Genomic DNA, 22,922 nt, shown 5'->3' with positions numbered 1-22,922 from the left:
AAACAGACAGGAGGAGGATTCAATACTATCCTGACAATAATGTTTCACTTTTCCAGTTATGAATGATGCAAGTATCAAAGCCAAAAAAAAAAAAAAAGGAAAAACATTGTTTTATTGCAGGTCTCAAAACTATACATGGCCAGTTAATGAAGTGGCATAGCCATCAATTAGCTGATACACAGTGGTTCTGCAGATCTTGGTGCAGCCCAAAACAACATAGCATGAAATACTTGTTTCAGAAATCCATGGGGTTACTTGCATGCCTAAAATATATGCTGAGGTACTTGGATATCAGAGACTCAATGGGGAAGAAATCTGACAGTCACTACAGTTTTCTTCATGGAAAATTGATATTTTTTAGGATGAAGTTTCTGTTTCTCAGCAGAAAACCGGCTCTATTTTGTTTAACATGAATAAGGTACCAAAGGAAATAATGACTTGTGACACAAAACCTGACAGACTTCTCAGGACAGTTCAGTCTGTGTTTTGGCCACCTGTTAGTGGCAGCCACTTTCATTAGCAGCTGACAGACTTGTAGACAGCTCCCTATTTCTTGTCTCCCTCCTGCTTTATTAGGTCTCAGTATGACAGCCAGCCACCAGTAAAGCCACTGGCTGACTACCCACTGGTTTGATGCCACATCTGTAACACCTGCTGGGTTACTCAACAGCAGCTCTAGGAAAGCAACTCAGGCTCAACCAGTAGACGCTGAGCTGCTGCCAAAACTGGGAAACGCACTTGACTGACCAGGATGCAGGTAAAGAGGCTGACAGAGGTGCTGATGAGAAGAGGAATGTGCCAGAGGAAAAGACTGGGTCCAGAGGACTGCAGGTAATTTTCCTAAAGAGGACAGCAGAGACAACAGTAGGAAATTAATTACTGGAGGAGGCTTTTCTTCCTACGGCTGTGTACAGAGAACAGGAATACTAAAAAATTCCCGAATTTCAACTTCTAAATATTTCCAGAAAGAGTAACTGCAGTGTGCACACATTGTGGGCCGGACTTCATGACAAGCATTTGTACATTAAGGAGTGATTTGCAATCAGTGTACAAGCCACAGGCCTTGGTGTTAATAAGCATTAGTAAGTGGAGTGAGATGCTTCTCCATGGATGGCTTCAAGTGTTACTTTGAAGAGTGCTGCTGTAGCAGAGCAATTAGTTCAGAACAAGTCACTGGAGACAGACAAGAGAAAAAGCTGAGAATAGGTGGCTGGGGAGCAAGTAGGAAAGTGTCTCTAAAATCACCCCCATCTATGAAGGATAAGGACCTTTAATCATGGGGAAACTTCTGTGATCACAAGGCTGCCCAACACCCACCTTTGCAATTACGAGCTGCACATTGCATGGAGTATACATAAACTAAGACTGTTAGTGCCACATATTTTTTTTCTTCCTTGAAAACCATAGAAACAGAGGAAGCAAAAGACCTGTAGTAAATCTTTCTGCCCATAAAGAGGGCTGTTGCTATGTGGGAAGGATATAATAAGGAAAATGGGGTCTGAAGCAGAAGGTACAGACCACATCCTAAAGGCATTTCTAACGTGTGCAGGAAAAAGCTTGTGCAACCTCAGGATCCAGAGCCTCAGCCTCTCTCCTGTATGGGGGCACTTCTGTCTGGGAACTGAACCAAACTGGGCCAATTCTTCTAAAATGCTCTTTTGGAATCTTTTGAGCAAAGAGTCTAATGGTTGAAGCACTGGTCTACAGAGAGGGAGACCTGAGTGAAAGGCAGTCCTGCAGCTGAGGGTCTCAGCTTCTCAGTCTGCTGTCCACAGGTGCTCCAATGATGAGCCATGAGCATGACCCTGCTCCAAGACTCCTTGAAAACTACAAAACTGTACAGAAAAGAGGTCAAGTCTTGTGAAGAAAGGGCACAAAAGACAAGACCTTGTGATTTTTGGTGGTCTTTGTTTGATTCAGGGATGTAAATTGAGGTAAAGATTTGTGGGGTATTTCCACAGGAAGTGGATAGTGACATTGCCACATGAGCTCACTTTCCAAGCACAGGATTCCTGAGCTAACAGATTTCCTTCAATCCATCCTGTCCAATGCCTACTTCCACTAGAAAGAGGGGCATTCCTTCACCAAAGATTGAATGGAGGTGAGGTTGGGTCTGACATAGGAAATTTGAAACTTGCTGTGCAAATTCTGTAATTATGAACCGCTTGATTTATAAAGAACAGAATTAACAATCAATCTGGCTGCTACTGTAAATGGGATACAGCAAAATGTATACGGGGCTTGATCCAATCTGCAAACTTCTCAGTTTCTAAATAAGCAATAAGCTCAAGAAAATCAACAATTTTAGCTAATGGTGCTGGATAATTAACTCACAGCTTTGCAATAGTCTCTTTCCTTCATTTCCAGTTGGGCATATGCATTTTGGGTTAAGCTTGTTGAAAAATTTTCAGATTTGTGCACCCTCCCTCCCAAATGTGTAATTTCATAGATTTTAACTGCAATTGGTGCATTGTGACTATGTGGAATTTAGCACACTGTGGCAACAAGCACCACCTATAAGCTACATCTACTGAGCATGAGACAGACAATTTTGTCTCTCTTCAAACTGTACTCTTTTCAGAGTTAAATTTGTGTTTAATATTTCCTCATATCTATTTAGAAATACTTCCATTGATTTTTCAGTTTTCCTTTTAAACATTCCTCAATTACTTATCTCAGTCTGCTTCTAGTATTTGTATGAATAATTTAGCTAAGAATTGAAAATCAGAGACATTATTTCTGCTCATCTTCTTCCATAAAATTGTATTTTCCAATAAAAACTGAACAAAGAACATACTGATACATACTTCAAGCACATAAGCATCTTCTCTTCATTATAAAAACTTAGAATGAGATGCTAAGAATATTTCGATGTTGTAATTCAGAAGCTGACATTTTCATGAACTAGGTTCCATAAATCCGTGGGTTATATTTACATAAATATAAATACATATAAAATATTTTTAAAACTAAAATATGTAAATTGTGAAACCCAAAAGCTTGATGTGCTTTAATACCAACCAAACTTTCTGAGATTTCTCAGTGCTACAAAAATGCCACCAGATTAAACACATCCACTCAATGGCACAAATGTTTTGAAAATATCCTTTGAAAGATAAAATGATAAAATTAAATACTGTACCAGTTGGATCGAAGTCTGGAAAATAATCTGGACAATTCTGAGCAGTAAGCCTTCCAGCAGGTGTGTCATCCCAGCACAACCAGCCATCCCATGTCCGATTGCAGAACAGACCTGGACATTTAAGAGGATTGCAAGAGTTAATTCCACATAACAGTCTCTCCTGAATGGCTCGGTTCTAGCCTCTTGAGGACTATGGCTGCCTGCAGACAATCAAGTTTTCTTTTTTGTAGTACATCCCTTTGTTATTGTTACACTTTGAGTGGCATTCAGGTGCTATAAGGTACTTGCTTTTACTGACCTGATGGTAGTGGTGTTCATTTTACCAGAAATATATGTTTAAAAGCATGTTGAACTGACCTTTTAATGTAGGGTCCAATCCTACAAATTTCTCTTCTTGATCCTCTTTCTATCAGGTCTAAGCATGTACACTAGTGGTACCCAAAGACCTGGGAGGTAGCCACTTTTCATTTCACCTTTTGCTGCTCAGTAGGTCTGAAAATCAGGCGTTCGAAATGTAAAGGTAGGAAGCATTTGTGGAGACATCCCAGCTAAAATCAACATTTGCAGAGACAGGTCCCTGTAAGGCTGTTACCGTGTTCAACACCAGAGATTGGTGATGTAACTAGAAATCCAAGGAAGCAGGTGCAAGGCTGATCTGGGACAGGCAGATTCTGCCTGCTGATGCTGTCTAGGTAGGCATGCTGTGGTCCTGTCCTCTCGTGCCCTGTCTGGGAAGCTGGTGCTGTTGAGGCTGTGGGATGTTCCCAGCCCCCAAACAGCAGCAATGCCAGGAAGCAGAACACAGCTCATGGCTGATCCATGTTACAGAGATTGTCCATGCCATGGTCTTCAGAAATTGTTCTCTAAGACTGTTTACTGTAACGTGTAATATTACTCATTGTGGATTTATACAAGAAACACATTATCCCCCACTACACTTCCAGGTTATTTTCCATTCAAAACCAGTTTGTGTTGGGGAAAAAGTATTTATCACCAAGACCATCAGCTTAAAGTGAAATAGAGTGAGAAGATAGATCTTAGATTTTTTTTTATTTTTTTTTTACTCTGGGCCTTAGGAAGTATTAAAATGGAGGTTGTTTTTAAAAGAATCATAATAGAAGGCACCTAATAACCACAGAAAGTTATTAACATATGAGTAGTTAGTTGCTTCTAGAGCTTTAGAAACTATCCGCAGATAAACCTTCATACTGAAGCAAGAAAGCTGTAAAAAGATATCTGGATTGTTCCAATCTACAACAATAACTGTAAGTCAAGTAGCTGTTGATTAAAAATAAAACGCATAAAAATTTCAAAATTAATTTTTTCCAGATTAGATTTTGTTCAGAAAAGAATTTTTTATGTACACTTTTTCTTCATTAGCTATGATTTCATGTGCCTATATTTTTCAGTTATCAAGTTAAATATACTAATGTTACTTGTTCGCTTAATTAACCAATCATCATATCAGCAATTTGTTATCTTTCCTTCAAGCATTGTCATGTACTTCTATATCTTTGAAATATACCTGAAAAACTTTCAGGAATATTTTTGTAATATCAAAGAAAAAGAAGAAGAGAAAATGATTGCAACTTGAGCTTGTTTTCGAAAAGTAGTGTGAAATGGAATTGGAGGGAATATCTGGTTTTAAAACTTTAAATCATTTGCCTGGCCTGATAAAGAAAGATAATCACATAGGTCAATCTATGCATCTTGGGCTTGTCTTCCAAGGTAATTATCAGGATATATATATGAGTACATTTATCATCTGTCTATACATCTATCAATCTATCTATGTATTCTATACACACATACAGATATACACACACACATACACACACACACTGCTGTTCTGGAGGGGTGGTCATGTGTTTCCATGTGCCTGAACTCCTCATTTTACTATGTCTTCAGTTCAGAACACAACTTCAGTGGTGCTGGCACCATTCTGTAGTCACTCATTATCCTCATTCTGAGTCATAAATGAATTAAGTGCATGTTGCTATGAACAGCCCCCAGTGGCATCACTTAAATCTAGCTGCCAGCTGAAGGAATGCAGGCACTTCCCCGCTGTTCTCCTGACAACACTGACCTTGAGAGCACTACTAGGAATTCATGTCTTGACACATATGAATTCCCAGCCAATGCTGAAAAACCTGCCCTTTGCAATTTATCACACAAGCAAAGTGCAAAAGAATGGTGAATACAGTGGTTACTGTGGTTACTGCCAATGGATAGAAAATATAACTGTTTCTAGAGCTGAAGACTAAAAGAGTAATATAACAAGAAACAGTAAGTTATTTCCCCTGCAAGTCCAGCTATTAAAGGCTTATTTATGCCTGAAACATCATTCCTTCTACACAATAATGCTTTTTAACTGCTTGTGGGTATTCCCCATTGTTCACCAGAATTAAAAATTTTTTAAGCAGTGGGAATCTCTATATTCATTCCAAAATATTTCTGCATCAAGACCTAATTACCTTAACACGTAACTCTTCTTTGAGTCTCACAGAACCCAGAAAAATCTTTAAGATAAAGAGCTGTAGAAATGTCTTCATTTCTGTATTACAAAAATCCCACCTTATCCCAACATCCCTGTTAGGTTAGGTATTTCTGTTAATTTTTTAAAATATATTTCTCCTTTAAACTGTGTCCTCAGTTCCTGTTGTTTACTTGCATAGGTCTCACACTACCTGTGATATTTTTTCTTTAGCTCATTATATCTTCATTCATATCTTCTGTGAGAAAAAAGTGACCAGAACTCTCAGCCCCGAGCAGAAATGCTGCTTTATATCATGCAATTGCAGCGCCACTATTATTTGTCATTTCCCTTTTTATTTATCTTCATATATGTCTCATATTCAATAAAGATGTTTAATAAACCTCTTTTATAAACCTCTTTTTTCCTATTGTTGCTGCTGAATACAGAATACATGGACCTTGTGCTGGTACAGAGCACAACACCCAGCAGTCAATACACAAATGGCAAAAAATTGAAACAGTGAGTGGAGCAAACAGAACAGCACTTATATTTAAGATTCACTATCAGGTGTGACCTTGCTGAGAGGTTCAGGCAAATGCTATTTCCCAAGCAAGAACAAGAGAGATTCAAGCAGCAAAGCATTGAGCCAGAAATGTAGGTAACAGAGGAAGGAAGAGCTGTTCATTCCCTGGGCTCCTTCCAGGCTTTTTCCTTTCTATGCACTTAGGAGGATGCTAAGTAAGTGTGAATTTGATTACTTCTTGTGGAAAGGAAACTGCGCCCTGAGGAAGACTAGGGGTTAGTATAGAGAAGAAAATATTTCTTCATAGTTATATAACCACACACGGCAGAATACAGATTTTTAAAAAACCCTTTTTACCTTTTTTCTTGTATGGAGGGGCTCTGTTCATCCTCTCATAACATTTGAACTGTGAATCTATTATCTTCTGCCGTATGACTGAATTCTCAGTTACTACAGGCTCTAATGTAGGATCAGTATAATTTACAGTAGAAGAAAGACTTGGAACAATTCTCTGTATGGAAAGGAAAAGCTGTTAGTACAACTGAATAAACAAAGAGGATTACATTTAAAAAAAAAACAGTGGGGACCAGAAACTTCTATTATGCATTCTTGAAGCCTTTTATTTACACATATGTATATCATTATGATAGGCCTCGCACCACTTACAAAGTAAATGCTGAATTTTATTAGTTTACCTCATGAAAACATAAGATTTTAACCAAGCCATTTTTCTTGGTGAAGAGAAGATCATTAAACACTTGATAAAGTCTTCAATTTTTTCATTTAATTTAGCGTTTGCAAGAGAATTTTCTATCTTCCCAAAGTTACACCCATGCATTTCTGCTCATTTGTGCTGATTTATCTCTAGACAGTGCAGAAAGATACCGTAGTGTCACAGCCATTGCTTTGAACTGATTATTTCATGTTTTGTGTCACCTGCTTTGAGCTTCTGCAACAGTTAAGGTCATAGTAACACAGCATAGAGTTTAAACCTCGATACCTGACCTTATCTCCTAGTTAAGTACCCAAGCAGACTCCCTAAATTTGATAGTCTAAATAGTAAGGTCCCCTTTGGTCTAGTGGCATCTTCTGAATTATCCCATTCTGAACTGCCTGCCTGTTGAAGGAAAGGATCATTGCTGCTGGAAAGCAAAGATCTCAGCTGGAGAGGACAATTATGTTTTTTGCCTTCCCTCCCTCCCTCCCTCCCTCCCTCCCTCCCTCCCTCCCTCCCTCCCTCCCTCCCTCCCTCCCTCTATCCTTCCATCCCTCCATCCCTCCTTCCCTTCCTGTCTTGTACCACCAAAGTCTGTGAGTGGAAATGAAAGCATGGAGATTTAGTTTGTTCTGTTCTGCCTCAGTCCTGTATCATGACTCTTCTCTGCTTGAAGATGACAGTAAAGGATGAATTCCTCTGCTTCCCCACCCAAAACCAACATTGCTGTAGCACTTTCCCAGCATGACCCTCTGTTTTCTCCATACTAAACAGTATGAAAGTCATCACAAACACATTCAGATTCACTTGCAGGCTGCTTTAAAATCTAGGACTCTCATAAACACACATGACACACAAACTTGACCTTTTTAGCAGCAAATGCTAATACAGAGATGTTTAGGCATGCATTTGTAGTTGTTTGAACTGAGAACATGACAGGTTTGAAAGTTCAAATACCAGCTTATGTCTTACATTTTGCTGCCATTTTTTATTTCACATCACAGGCAATTGTATTCCATCAATATGTTATTTTTCCCCCATTTGCACAGTAAAATATTTTGGTAAAATACACAGCAAAACAGTGTGTTTGACTTCACTGAAAAAAAGGCCATTACTTTTTTCCTGATACTTCTGTACCAAACCATGTCAGTTTAATCTTTTTATACTCTTATATCAAATCAATTATGTTTTTCTAATCTCATCTCATCTCTTGACACAGACATTTTCAACTGTATACACCTGGTAGCTGGAGTATGTGGAGGCAGTCAGTCTTGTTTTACTTAATCAGGTGCTTGAAATAAAATAGGAGGAATAAGAATGAAAATATTTTCTGGCAGAGATAATTTTATATAAATTTTAGATGTATGTATACATCACCCTCCCCCTCCCCCCAACTCCTCCCCCAAGATATACTTGGACAATGAAGCCATTTGGAACATTTCATCTGACCATCCAAGTGAAAAAATTAGTTATCTAGAAAGTCAGAACAGGAAATACAGATGCAAAGCCAAATGTCACAGATCCCTTAGTTTTAAAAAGACTAAGAGGAGCAGCTGTAGTCCCCAAGAATCATTTGAAAACCAGTCAAGCAAAATCCCAGATCCACACAGGAAGCACAGAAAAGTGCAGATGAGGTTCTTCAGACAACCTCAGCTTTGTCTGAGCCCTTCATGTCCATGTCCATGACACAGCCTCTGGTGCTTCTCTGAAATGATTAATAAATATTGCATGCTAATTTTTCCCATTCTTATTTTGAATAATACCCCAGTTCCAACCTGTCTGTATTCAAGACAGAAATAACAGTTTCATCACAGGAAGCTTGGAGGACTTCTGTGGCAATGTCTTTCTTCTTGATAATTTTTCTGTGATTCTGGGCCAGTTTGAGAACACACCCATGTGTGGGATGATGGTTTTGAGGGATGAAATACAGTTTGGACACTAAAGTCACCTTACTCTGATAGATAGTCTCATTGCTTGTAGTGTGTAACTCCTTAAGTCAACTTTTATTGGGTACAGTTTAATGAGAATACTTTGATGCTTGGAGGTAGAGAGTACCTGTGGTGATGGATAGATTAAATGTCTTGGATTGTGTACAAAATTATGTAAAAATGCTCAGCCATGAAACCAGGAGGCCCATGCTACTGCCCCTACACATGGAGCAGCTGAAATTGCCAGCAAAACTTCTATTGCCCATATTTAGGCCAGGAATTCAGTCAGAAAAATTAAAAATATGGATGAGTACTATCACTAAAAATCATAGTGGAAATCACATAATGGCCTCCAGTAAAACGAAAGCAAGTTGGATAAAAGTTGGAATTATAATTATAATTGTCTCTTAAATTATATTTTTTCTTTTTTATTCTCTTAGTTATTTTTCTTCTTTTTCTTTCTACTAAACAGAATGACTCAGATTTTCAAAGTCAATTGCCCAAAAATCTTTCTGGGCACTTTTTATGTAATTGAATAGCTTGTGTGTGAAATCAAATTAAGTGGTTATACATAGGTATGTCACTGGGATTGTTCATCTGTGATATGCCCTTTAAATCTACTCTTTCCTTTGATTGCTATTCCTCATTTTTGTTTGCCTAGATTTCAAAAGCTGGCCTTGGAAACTTGAACACAGTTTTCTTCTGCCTTAAAGTCAGATTACCACTTCAGCAGATTAATGGAATACTAATTTTGTGGCTTGCTGGACGTGGTCATATCCCTGTTTGAAATACTGGGTTTTCACTATGCATTAGAGAATCCCATGTCCACCACCCAGAACTTAAAGCCTGACCTCCCAAAGTCGTTCCAGTGGGCTGATGATGCAGCCTCTATGTAACTGCAGTTCAGTCAGACAAAAATTTTGATGCAGTTTGTGATGTCAGATGTCATTATTTATTTTAGTCTTCCTCACTCCTTACTATATGGGTCAGAAAAAGGCAAATGGGGCAGGAAGACATCTCTTGGTCATTATTCCCTTTTCAGAAATAACAGGAGCTTGATATTGCTATATGGGAGGGAAAGCTTAGTGTGTATCATGTTAATGGGAGAGGCTGGGAATGTCCCATGAGTATCTGTGTATCAGTGTTTGTATAAGCTCTCATGGAGTTCATGATTTTGACTCACCTCTGCTACTATGTTTTAATTGTTACATCAATGTATTTTAGAAGTTAAGACTCAAAAGACACAGTTATACCACAGAGAAGCCAAAGTCAATTAATCTTCACCTGCCAACTACCTACAAATATTGCACCTGCAAAATATGGAACAAATTTTAAATGTACAGAGTCCATTACTGCACATTAAAAAGTCTTCCCATCCATTCATCAGATACTTCAGATGGAAATATAGATGACATTCATACAATAAAGGAATGCCTCATTCATTTAGAAACATTCTTTATTAAGAAGAAATAAATAATTCACAATAATCAATGTGACCATTACTTGAAAATGCACTGAATTCTTCAGAAGAAAACAGTTTAAGTGATGTCCCATGCAGCAGTTTAGCAGCCGTACATATGATGTCACTCCTAAAAGTCCAAGTAAATGACGTCATACATACGACCACCAAGCCACCACGTGACAAATTACTGATATAAGAAAGTGAATTATCATTACAAAGAGAAATAACAGGCTGCTGGGAATGCTGAAGTTCACTTTATACCTAGAATGAATAAAGGATTCTGAGAAACAATTTAGTTTCATTATTAAACTATATAGGAATGAACAAACGGTGCCCTGGTTTCTATAAGAGAAACTGCTGTTAACCTGTGCAACACTGTGCCCGTTTCTGCAAGGGAGAATCTAGATAAAGTAAACATAAAATTCTTTCATGTTTTTCCCCACAAAATATTGGACATGATGAACAAGCATTCCCAAATATTTTTCATTTGCCATCAAGGAGCTTGCAGGTAACTAACAGTTGCCGTACATGACATTTAGGAAAAGAAGGCACTCGTAGCTGTCTTTTGTCCCCCTCCTTCCACTAAATTTAGCAATTCAGCAACAATTATTGGTGAGCTCATACTAGAAGAAATTCTGGATGCTCTGTTTGTTATTGATTTCAACAGTTCAAGCATTCACTTGGTATGATTCTTTTAAAACTGCTGTGTGCAGTCATCTCTTTGTGGATCATTAAACTCCTGTTCTTCAATACATCACATTTTAGACCAAGAGCTCAGCATGATTAAGACAAGTTGCAGAGCCCCTCTCATACTTTGATTATGTTTGAACTACTTTGCACAACTGCTAGTGTTGGTACAGTAAGAAAACAACTGTGATAACTTAAGAAGGTCATTAGCATATGATATTCAGTAAACATAATCATTTATATCCATCACAAGTGTGCTAGGAAGTAGCAGGCAATATCTTTGGGGAAATACTACAACATTACATGTTTTACTTAATCACTGAATGTTAGAATTTTCCCATATTCTATCACTGTTGGAGCAGAATGGTAATTATCTCAGTGAGATCCCATATGACTAACATGGCAGATTTTGGCAGCTGTTTAAACAAGCATGAGATTATCAGTTGCAGTAGATGAAGGCAAGGTTACTGGTATGGAAAGAAAGTCACAAATCTTACAGTTCTTTTCCATTTCTACAAGATTTGCTTACATGAAGAAGTTTTACTTTCATTTTAGCCTGATGAAAACTGTGGGCTAATCCAGAACACTTCATGGATATTTTCTTGCAGCCCCAATTATCCTCTTGTGAGAGGCCTCTTTACTGCAATCAGCTGCATAGCAACAGCCTTGTTTTTTAAAAAAGCAAAGATGTAGTCAAAATTTCCTGATCATCCCTGAAACTGGGTGAATAGAATGAAATACAGCATTCCTATTTCTTGGGAAATGATGAGCAGTCTGACTCTCAAATTCTCACATTAATTCTTACCATCTTAAAATATCAGCAGTTTGCTTTCCAGAGCTTCCCTTGTGTGAGAACAGGTTCAGAACTTGTGAGTGCACATACTTACAGTATGAAGCAACCCATAAATAATTACACAGGGAAGTGTGTATGCAGAACAACAGCTTCCAAAGGCATGGGCGAAGGTGATGAGACCCAGGGGGATCTCACCATCCAAGGCTGGGGAAGATCCTGGGCTGCCAGAGGTGCCAGACAGTGAGAAGGCTCAGAAGTGAGACAAAGGAGGCTGTGACAGATCTTCAGCAGCCCTTCTGGTCTGTGGGGGATCTGCTCTGGACCAGGTGCTGGAAGAGATGCTTGTTCTCACAGTACCTACACAGGCATGGGTTTCAGAGATGCACGGTGAGAGCCACCGAGTTGAGCAGGAGCCCAGCAGAATTCGTGGCCACACCGCTCCACCAGTGTGTGCTGCCCTCCCAGCTGTGAGGATCAAACAGGTGGACCATGGGCAGCTCCCCCATCACGGTGGCAAGTGCTTGACTGATGGGTTGTGGAGGCTTGAACCCACCCTACCACAACTGTATTCCAAAACACACCACTTCGTGCAGTTACTGAAAATTACATTTAGAATTTCATATAATTATTTTTCAATGTTTTGTGAACAGGAATTATTTACGAGTCTTTCAAGAGTCAGAAAGAAGTACCAGAGTCTGCATATCTTTGTGACTGAGGCTTGGTAACAATTTAACAGATTTGGACTTTGTGAATGTGCACAATTTGTTTTTTTGCTCAGAATGAATTTATTTTAAAATACAATATTGGTTTAGTGGCCTTCAGCTGCAGCATCCATTTAGTCCTTACTATGCATGTTGTGGTTGGCTCAGGATACAAAATCAGAGTATGTGGGAAAAAACACTTCATCAATCCTCATTTCCAGGGCCATTTGTAGGCACAGTTCTTACTTGACAAAATAAAGCAAAGAATACAAATCTCTTCCATCAATGTCCTGAAAAATTAATGGGTCACACAGGAAAGAGACCCAAACCTTCTTTTTCTTCCTCATTCTCAACATTTGATGCTGCTGGGCACATTGTGCTGATGCTCCATCTTTCTTGTGAAGAGAAACATGCATTGAGGACATGATCCAGCATAGCAGGGCTCACGTATTTGAGGAAACAAATCTCAGTCACATTCTGTGGCTCTTAATAATTAAAAAAATCTAGAGACCATCAGCATAAAGTGAACTATGACATAATGAACAATTTATTTTTCTAATGAAATTCCTTTTTTATAGTAGAGGATTATATGATGAGGCATTATTGTGCATCAGAAAGCAAGGGAATTCATCAAAGAGGAAGAAAATAAGGAATTTCTTTTATTTCTCAATTAGTCTTGGAACTACTGGCACTTAAGTTTTTTTTTGGCAAAGACAAGTTATTATGGATCTGCACATGGAAGTGTTATTTATTCTATTCAAAAAATTACATATATAAAAGAGTTGGTTTCTATCAGAAGGTACCAAAACCCCTTGGTGACAAATCTAAAGGAGGTGGTGGGGAGGAAGTGCCTGTGCACACCAAGTAAGTCAGGTCTGTGACAAAACATTGAAGGAGAGATACGGGAAGAATCTGAAGAACTCTTCTGCAAAGCACTAACACTGTACAGAGGGCAGGGTGTGCTCCAGCTCTGAGATTGTGTTAGGGAATCACAGCTACACTAAGAAAAGAGATTTAAGGTAAAATTCTCCCCTTCTCAATAGGGGTGACCACCACAGGGGAACCACCTTACAGTGGGCGAAATAGCACATACAGAGAGGCTGGAGCCCACAGGAGAAAACAAGGAGCTTAAAGGGTTGTGTTGCTTTGCAACAACTTGCAGTGACCAACTGGGAGTGCAGGTAACAAATGAGAGGATGACAGAAAACCATCAAAGTCATCAAAGAAGGGAGATCTAGAGGGTGCTTTGAAGGGTGGGTAGAGGAAAGGGATGGGAGATCGCTCCTGCCTATGTCACAAATCACCTTAATTACTACATTTTCTTCAGCCTCAGACAGTGGTTGACATGTCTCACAGTTCTTGGAACAAAGGAGTGATTTGAAGAATCAACAGAGTGGGAACAGTCTTTTTGAAAGAGAGATATCCTTTACTCATTACAAGCCATAAATAAAATGGAAAGAAATGAATGGCTTCTACCATTTACAGATGGGGAAATTTTTGGAAAAAATGGAAGAGGCAAAATATTTTTCATATTTGATCTAACAGCAGCATTCTGGATAAGTTTCATGAAGGAGACAAAACTTGTTTGTGGTCTACTTCTCTGACCATGGCTTCTTTCTTACCAAAAGGGAAATTAACTTAAGAAATGTCAAAGTAGAGCACAGTATGCCTTCTGCAGGAGGAAAGAAAGCACATAGAGATTGGAAGCATGAAAATGTAAGTTAAGTTATCCATTGAGGTCGGAATATGAAGTGCCCTTTGATGCAAAGATATTTAAAATTAATGCAGATGCAGATCCCACTGAAGAGTTTTTAAAAGAAATCCTAGCCCTGGAATGCTGCAGGAATGAGCACAGACCAACATTGCACACATGCTGTCATGCGTGAGAGATTTAAAAGATCTGGGGACAACAGAGAAAGGATCAGCTCTTCAGGGCTGACCTACAAACCCATGCTGTAGGTCAAAGCACCTCAAGTGCTCAGAAGTGCGGTTGTCAATTTTAGTTATCAGAATATTTACAGTCCTGTCACTTGACTGGAACCAAAATAAGCTGGATCTGTTTCTCCATTTGACTGTGGCTTTTATAGGAAGAATCTCTGTTCTTTACTAAGACCCCTGTCAAGCTGTGCAGATCAGACAGGATTCAAACCAGAAGGAAGCTTGTCTCGCTCAGGTTCTTTGTTACAGACACTTCTGACCATGGGTGACTTCATGGCCAGTGCATTGTCACACGCACCATTGTAGGATAGGTAGAACAACCAACCCAAATGGTCACAAATTCCAGAACACTCCAGTATACCTCAGGGTAGAAGGATTCTCTCAAGCATGGAGATGATTCCTCAAGTCATTAACAAATTCTGGAAAAATTCTTTTGGGACCAAGTTAGCAGGAATATATTCACTCTCTTCAATTCTTTCTCTATCTCTTTAGCTCTTTTTGATGGAGGGTCCTAATCCTGAACCATGAATTCAATATTTTACCAAAGTAATATGTTATTTGCTGTTCTCCTGGATTCTCCATGATCTCATTTAATTGTTTTCTTTTTACCTCCTTCTAGGAGGTTTTCTTTTTATCTCCTCCTTTTTACCTCCTTCTTTGCCTCATTTTCTTACTGTTCTCTACTTTCCTTTCCTTTTTTATCTATATAAATTTAAGTGGCAAACAGTGCTGTGGACAAGCTCTGCTAGGCTGAGAGGAAAGGTGCAACCCAATGAGTAAACCAGGTAGAGGAGTTGCTTATGATCTCCAACATATTTTCTCCAACATGTTTCTTCTGCTTCTACAACATGGGATTTGATGAGGAGGTGCACAGAGATATTTCACATTCAGATGTTAAAAGAGAAGATGAGAAGCAGAGGGGCAGGAGGAGATAACAAACAAAACAGGATAAGGATGAAGGAAGAAGAAAGAAGAAAGAAGAAAGAAGAAAGGCAAAAGAAGAAAGAAGAAAGAAGAAAGAAGAAAGAAGAAAGAAGAAAGAAGAAAGAAGAAAGAAGAAAGAAGAAAGAAGAAAGAAGAAAGAAGAAAGAAGAAAGAGGAAAGAAGAAAGAAAGAAGAAAACTTTTTTCAGGAACACAGAGCTAGAGCTATATGGGGAATATGGTGGCAGATATCATGCAAATTACTTGTACCACACCAGGGTAGTGAGGTGCTTGTTCCCACTAGCATCTTTCAGACATATGCTGATCATTCTGTAACTTAGGCTCTGGGCAATATTCTCAATTCTGACTGCCTGTAATGTCTATGATTTTATGGTGATCACTAGTAATTTAAGGTTTCACAAGCAGAGATCAGCAAAAGGATTCAATTTATGTGAGAGGTATTTAGTCAGGCAGAAATGAATTTACTACATGTTTAGAACCACAATTACTCAACCATGTTGCATACATTAAAATAAATGTAGTGCTGATATGAAACAGTTGAAAATAGCATTTGAACTAATAAATATTTTTATATGACTATTTCTCGCTTCGGTTGCTTTCCTAATAGCAGATCAACTATAAACAGTGAAAATCCATCACTACTTAATTCAGTTTGTCTCACAGAACAACATTAAGGGCAGTTTTCAAACACACATGTTCCCATGATATGTTGTAGCCTGTAAAACACAGAAATAAAAGGTCACATGCATAACCTTCTTCAGACTTGCAGTTCTGTCTCTTCAAGGAACAATATTTTCAAGTTCAAACTTTTATTAGATAATCTTATTAATCTTCTTTTGAAATTTATTAATAAGGAAACTCATTCCTTCACCTGTGCAGTATAACAAGTATAACATGGTACTCATTTTTTTCTCAACATCACCACAAGTTTAAATATGGCAGGTGTCATGAGCAGTTCAGTTTTCTTGTACTTACAGTTAGAAGGATGATGAGCAAGAAGCAACTCTGGGTTGTTTTTTTCATTGTGGAGTCCTCTTGGAGAGATGCGTTGCAGATGACCCTTCTGGGAATTAAACAATAAAAATAAAAGCATTATTGGACTTTTCCTGTTACGGTAAATTCCTTGTCTTTGTGTATGAGCATATTTTTAGACTTAGACTGGACTCTGTGTGTGTGGTTTTTTGAGCATCCCCCGCCTTACATGTTCTCAAGTTTGATCTAATTGGAGGTTGGTACGCTTTAAATTTAGCCACCTCTGTGAATCTCTGGTGGTGAGTACAGACGATGTGAGGTACAGCTCCATGTTACTGGGTCACCAGCATCAGATTCAGGTTAAGCCCTGTGTCTCTGCCAGCTGAGGCTACCTTAGTTGTCCTTTTTCAGCTGCTTCTAATCTAATATAGAGCTGCAGACCCGTGAACAATCTGGATATTTTAAACCTGACTTGCAAAACCCAGAAAAAGGCAGTTTGCAAATAAGTGTAATAGCAGTTCAAATTTCATGTTTATGGGGCTATGGAATGCCAGAGTTTCAGTAATCTCTAGTCAGGTGAACAAGCACGTGTGGCAGGAAAAGAGAAACTGGGAACAACACTGTGGGATTACACGCTCCATAATGCAGTGAGTGGCTGGGCTGTGGGTAGACACACAGCACTGTAAGCCTCAGGCCATCAGGCATGACTGCTTCAGCAAAAGTACTGAGGAGGCAGAGCATGAACATGACTACACAGGTTTGAAGGGAACTGGATAAGCAACTTCCTGGTTTTCTGGGTTTTTCCTACATCAACACTTACCCAGCCTATCTGGAAAAAGTATCCAGGGGAAACCAGGTATGATCCTATTGCTTCTCAGTTGTGGGAGTTCAAGCAAGCAAAGCTCTTTGCATTAACATATCATTTTAAGTTTTATAAAATCTTAAGTTCTGCATTAAAGTGAGAAATGCAGCTTTTGTCAATACACACTGTGCCTTCTGATGTCTCACAGACCACTCATGGTGTATGTGCTGAGCAACATGTGGCTGTGATCACCTTCAGTCACAGTAACACAGTGAACACTCACACACCTTCATTTTTCAGATGGCTTAAAAACTAGAAGTTAAGTGTTTTCTACCTGGACAGACAATCCTGTGAGCACCCTATACAATTAAAACCCATAAATTTAATGGGAGAAAGGCACAGGGACTTGGATGCTTAGTCTAGTTGACACAGAGTGAACAACACAATGACTTGTGTAACATTTGTCTCAGTAGCAGCCTTGTAACAGATTTTCTTATCTTTAAATGGTCTGGAAGGGGACCCATTTTCAGAGGGGAAATGAAATGTTGTCCTCATCTAAAGCAGAAATTTGTAATGTCAAAATGTAATGAAGGTGTGGTACTTCCACTTCAATGTAGCACATGTGATCCAGTGGGATTGTTGCAGTTGTGTCACTGAGATTACATAAAACATAAAGAGATGGCAAAGGGGGCTCGGAGGATCTGTCTCTAATAGAAAGTAGTCTTATTAGGGTCTGAATCTTCCCAGAACCATTCTAAATTATTCAATTAATCAATTAATCAATTAATCTAAATTAATCAATTAATCCCAGTATGTTTCGATGATTGTATTTGTTCTTCAGCCCCTGTTGCTCATAACAGTTACATAAGACATCTCCGACTGTTATTAAAACTAGAATGTTGTTCTTTCTTGCTAATACAAATGTAGCATTTATGCAGCTCATTGCGTGCTAAGGTATTCCCCCTGCTTCAGCTATAATAGTAATACTACTGGCACCTTGGGATTATACCTGAAACTTATCTGAGGATGAACACAGCATCCTACTCAGCAATGACATCTCTTTTGTCTCTGTCCAGATGTCTACAGGCGCGGTACTGTGCTGAACAGGTCTTCAATTACAATTTCCATTGGGTTACCCAAGAGGTGGGACAACCCTCCCTGCACAGCCAGTTGCACAAGGCCAACAAGGGAAGTCAAATTTAGTCAGAAAGAAGGGTATAAGAGGAAGATTTAAAAGAAGGCAGTAGACCAACAATTCTCTGCCAGGTTCTGAAGAAATGAAAGAGAAAGAAAGAGAAAGAAAGAGAAAGAAAGAGAAAGAAAGAGAAAGAAAGAGAAAGAAAGAGAAAGAAAGAGAGAAAAAGAGAAAGAGATAAAGAGAGAAAGAGAGAGAGAAAGAGAAAGAGATAAAGAGAGAGAGAAAGAGAGAAAGAGAGAGAAAGAGAGAGAAAGAGAGAAAGAGAGAGAGAGAGAGAGAGAGAAAGAAAGAAAGAAAGAAAGAAAGAAAGAAAGAAAGAAAGAAAGAAAGAAAGAAAGAAAGAAAGAAAGAAAGAAAGAAGAGAAGAAAAACTGGAAAAACTTTTTTAAACTATTCTGCTCTGATTAAATCTGCAGTGCCATCTTTCACAATACTGCTGACATACCTTTGGATAAAAAATGATTTTAAAATTGGTTTTCAAAATAGGAATTTGAGGAGTTGTGGCTCAATGCAGAAGTGTGATGCAAAAATCTCTTTCTCAGTGTGTTTATTATACTTCAAAGCTTTGAAACTTGTCTTGCAACCTACCTACTAGGCTGCAAGTTCCTCTGAGAGCTTTCCCATGAAGCTTTCTCAGGGTGGCTAGCTGGGTACACACCTCAAACCACAAGGTCTCTATGTCTTCTTACCTAGATAAGGCTTGCAGACCCTCCTGGGGAGTGCCTTGCCACTCAGCACACAAATCACCAACCTGCTCTGCCTGCATTAACACTGGACTGGGAAACACTGGTTAAACACCACTGAGCAAGGCACAGGCAAGCCAGCAGATCCTGCTGCTGAGTGTTTAAGGCGTTTGTATCAAGGGAGGAGGTTGCAGGTCTGTGTGTGTAGCCAAACATGCAGATAGTTTTGAGGGTTCCTAATTTAGGCTACTGCTTTGGGCCAGGGGTGAGCCATAAATCACACTTCCACAGTCCCAGGTCTTGTGCAGAGCAGAATTGTAGTTATAACCCCAACAGGCACAGGAAATGCCAGGAGTTTAATCCCTATGCCTGAGATAGGAGTAGAGCCGCTCCCTCCTATCTCCCCAGCACACTCTCTAGCCATTAGCCTACAATAGTCTTGATATGGTTTAAGTGGCACCAGGATCTCCTGGCATTTCCAATAGAAATGATGATTGCTGCTCAGTTATTTCTCATATACCAGAAAACTGGTGACTATCAGTCCCAGGCAGAGAGACAGGTCTCCTTACAGCCTCTAATCAAGTGTCCAGGGAGATCAGGCAAGGCAGAAGATGTATCTACTGTCTTCTACTCTTGTACTGCCTGTGGATTACCTTTGTACAGTACCTCCACGTTTTGTCTAACCTTCCTTTTCATATGGGAATCCCTTGAGAAATAAAAATTCCAAATCCTATATTTCTGATGTCAGGCACATAAAGACGTGGTAACATTAAGATTGCAGGTATCTAGGACATTTGCTGCTTATCTTACTCATTCTGGGAGTCTTGAGACACAAATGCTAAGTTGTGTGATGACTACTCAGTTGTTATTGCAACAGATCACAGTTTCCATTAGCTTGCCTGGTGGAGATTGTGAGCTGCATCTTGAGTGTGTGCTATGTTAACAAACTGAAACTATCAGCCATGGCAAATGGGCAATTTCAGAACTACACAGAGCAAATGACCAAATAATTCTGCTTCATTGATTCATTTGGGTTACATGGGAGCTGCAACACTTGGTACTTCATTTTTCTATTTAAAACCAGTCAACAAAAAGGAGTTATTTTACCTTAGGTTTCCCTTTAACCAAATCCTTTCCAATAAACCAGACAAAAATAGGAAGAAAGTAGCTACAGACTTGTCTGTGTCTATTTTTCAGATAATTACAAAGTTTTCTAAGCCCCCACATTACATATCTGAGCAGCCAATGTGATCATACACACCAGTGAGGAAACTGAAGATGGTGGTTCGTAGACTGGGTAATACAACAGGGACAAGTATACTTCGAAAAAGAAAAAAAAAGGGAAAAAAAAAAAAAAAAAAAAAAAAAAAAAAAAAAAAAAAAAAGAGCCAAGAAATATGCTTTGAATAAGAATTATTTTCCTAGGACTTAAAAAATGTACAAGCCAAATTATCCAGAAGATTTTCAGGAAAGGCTGAACTTTTTATGAAACAAAATATAGTAAAGCATCAAAGGAGTTAGAGGAGCTGATTCCTACTACCTGCCAGGGCATAACTTAGGAGGGGAGTGCTGAGGTATCTGGCTGAGCACTGGCTGAAATCCCATTTGTATTACATGTAGAAATAGGTGGGTGTGGTACTCCTGCATCCTCTATTGGCTGTAAATTGGGGGTGATGCCTACTGCTTATTGTAGCCAAAATAACCCCAGTAGCCAAAAATATCCCTACTTCTTCAGAGCTCAGGAAGACATTGCTAATGACCCTGTTGGCTGTTGGACAAGTGGTTTTATGAGGTGGCAAGTAAAAGCAAAGAAAATTTCAGGAAGAGCCCAGCAAAGTATTTCAGTGGATTTGTTGGCAGACAAAGTTCAGAATAATTACACAAACCAGACTGTGTAATTAGTTTCAAAAAACTTAGTTTTAGTTTACTGCAAATGTCTTCTATGAAGCATTTTAGCCCAAAGTGTTAAAAGCATTATGTGAAGGGTTGCAAACCAAGCAATTCTGGAGTTCGGCATCTAGACAAGGTACCCTCTGTACCTAGTTGCATTTTTCTGAATTTGGCAATATCATTCTGTTATATCCATAAATAGTGCCTGAGGGACAAGGTTTTATGCCTCTGCACCACAGGCTCTGGTGATACAGACAGTGGTTAAAGGAAGGGGTTTAGAGATGGAGGAGATGGTGAGTAATAACAGCACATCTGCCCCTGCATAGATCAATTTAAGCTATTGTGGAATTAAAATTAAAAGAAAATCGACTTTCATGCTTCTGCAGTGAAAGAAGAAACAACACATGCAATTACACTTTTACTTCAGCCATAATGCAGTACAGAAAGTGGACCACACTGTGACTCTGGAAAATTAGTTCATTGCCTTCTATCACTGTTCAAAGGATACACTCTTGAAATAATCTCACTGTTACAAAACAATGATTGCTCACATAAGAATTATGTCAGGCTCTTAGCATCCAAAAAGTATCGTAGAGTGGCTCAGGCTGGAAGGGACCTCTAAATATCATCTAGTTCAAAACCCCTCTGCCATGGGCAGGGACACCTTCCACTAGCCCAAGTTGCTCAGGGTCCCATCCAGCCTGGTCTTGAACACTTTGGGGAATAAGGTATCCAAAACATCTAGGCAACTTGTTCCAGGGTTTCATCTCCCTCAAAGTAAAAATATCCCCCTAATATACAGTGAATATAGACCTTGTTTCAGTTTAAAACCATTGATCTTTTCCTGTGACTACAGACCCTGGTAAAATCTTTGTCCCTATCTTTTTTGTAAGACCCTGTTAGCTACTGAAATGCTACAATAAGGTCTCCCTAGAGCTTTCTCTCCTTCTTGAGGATGAAGACCTTCAGCTCTTTCAGTTTGTCTTCATAGGAGATAGCTCCAGCTCTCTGATTATCTTCATAGTCTGGATGCATTCCAACATCTCCATATTCTTCTGACACTGGGGGTTGCAGAGCTGGATGTGACACTGGGGGTTGCAGAGTTGGATGCAGCACTCCAGGTGGAGTCTCATCAGAGTAAGCAGAGGGGCAGAAACCCCTCCCTTGATCTATTCACCACGCCACTTTCGACACAGCCCAGGGTACAATAGTCACATCACAATGTTCATACCTGATGGTGAAGGCTTGAATTTTTAGTTTTTACACTAAAATTTGAAATACTGAGGTTAAATGCAAACCTTAGAATTTTGAAGCAACACTCAGGATTTTACTAGTTCTGCTTTCAGTAATGGATAACAAGATAAAACCAGCAATATTTTAAAAAACTTGCCAAGTGCCAGGAAACATTACCATGTTAAAGTCAAATATTTCCAATCTGTGGAACAAAGAAGCAGAAAAAACTGGAAAGCTGTGTAACAAAACAGAGGAATAAAATCTATAGCAGAGAATTCCTGCTATTTTGAGTGCTTGAACAGTGGGACTAAATGAAGCAGCTTTGGCCACCTGTCCACCATTCAACAGATGAGAGCAACCACACCGCAGGAATGCCTAGTTCATTACTGAACACTCCTCAAAGCAGAACACTTCCTTGCCATTTTGCTACACCATTATGAATCTCTGGTTTAGCATGTCAGACAGTAGCACAGTGTAATTTTAGCCTTTTGGGCCCAGTTGTGAAATGTCTTTTCAAAAGTGCTTGCAGTTTTTGGAGGACTTTGCAGCAGTGATTGTACAATAAGAAAATATGCAATTATCTAATCTTGGAGACAGTGCACCTTGGACACAGCCAAAAGCTTGGGATGAATACTACCCTGCTGTAAAACAAAAGTTTCAAAAGAATTGCATACATTTATGTCAGACTAAAACTTTTTGCATAGGCTGCAAAATTCAAGCAGAAATTTAGAATTATTTTTTCTATATAAAATATTTTAACAGGGAATGCAGCTTTCACAGTCCTTATCACCTGAAAAATAGCCTTTGTGAGTAACATTAATAATATTAGTATAGT

General features: G+C 39.0%; 1 protein-coding gene across 1 annotated transcript in view; it reads right to left on the bottom strand.

Annotated features, from left to right (window-relative positions):
* Window positions 1–16,660, bottom strand: part of CALCR (calcitonin receptor) — a 69,176-nt gene extending 52,516 nt beyond the window's left edge. Inside the window, exons 1-4 of the mRNA XM_066197498.1 lie at window positions 16,563–16,660; window positions 16,285–16,372; window positions 6,499–6,652; window positions 3,143–3,253 (exon numbers count right to left, since the gene is read on the bottom strand). Coding sequence (XP_066053595.1) covers window positions 3,143–3,253; window positions 6,499–6,652; window positions 16,285–16,372; window positions 16,563–16,612 — 403 coding nt within the window. The 5' untranslated portion in view covers window positions 16,613–16,660. The remainder of the gene's footprint in view (window positions 1–3,142; window positions 3,254–6,498; window positions 6,653–16,284; window positions 16,373–16,562) is intronic.
* Window positions 16,661–22,922: the final 6,262 nt, after the last annotated feature.

Source organism: Chamaea fasciata, unplaced genomic scaffold (genome assembly GCF_029207755.1).
Source record: "Chamaea fasciata isolate MVZ Bird 193981 ecotype frontalis unplaced genomic scaffold, bChaFas1.0.hap1 SCAF_1, whole genome shotgun sequence".
NCBI lineage: Eukaryota > Metazoa > Chordata > Aves > Passeriformes > Sylviidae > Chamaea > Chamaea fasciata.
Note: the sequence above shows the minus strand (reverse complement) of the source record. Positions and strands in the feature narration are given on the sequence as shown.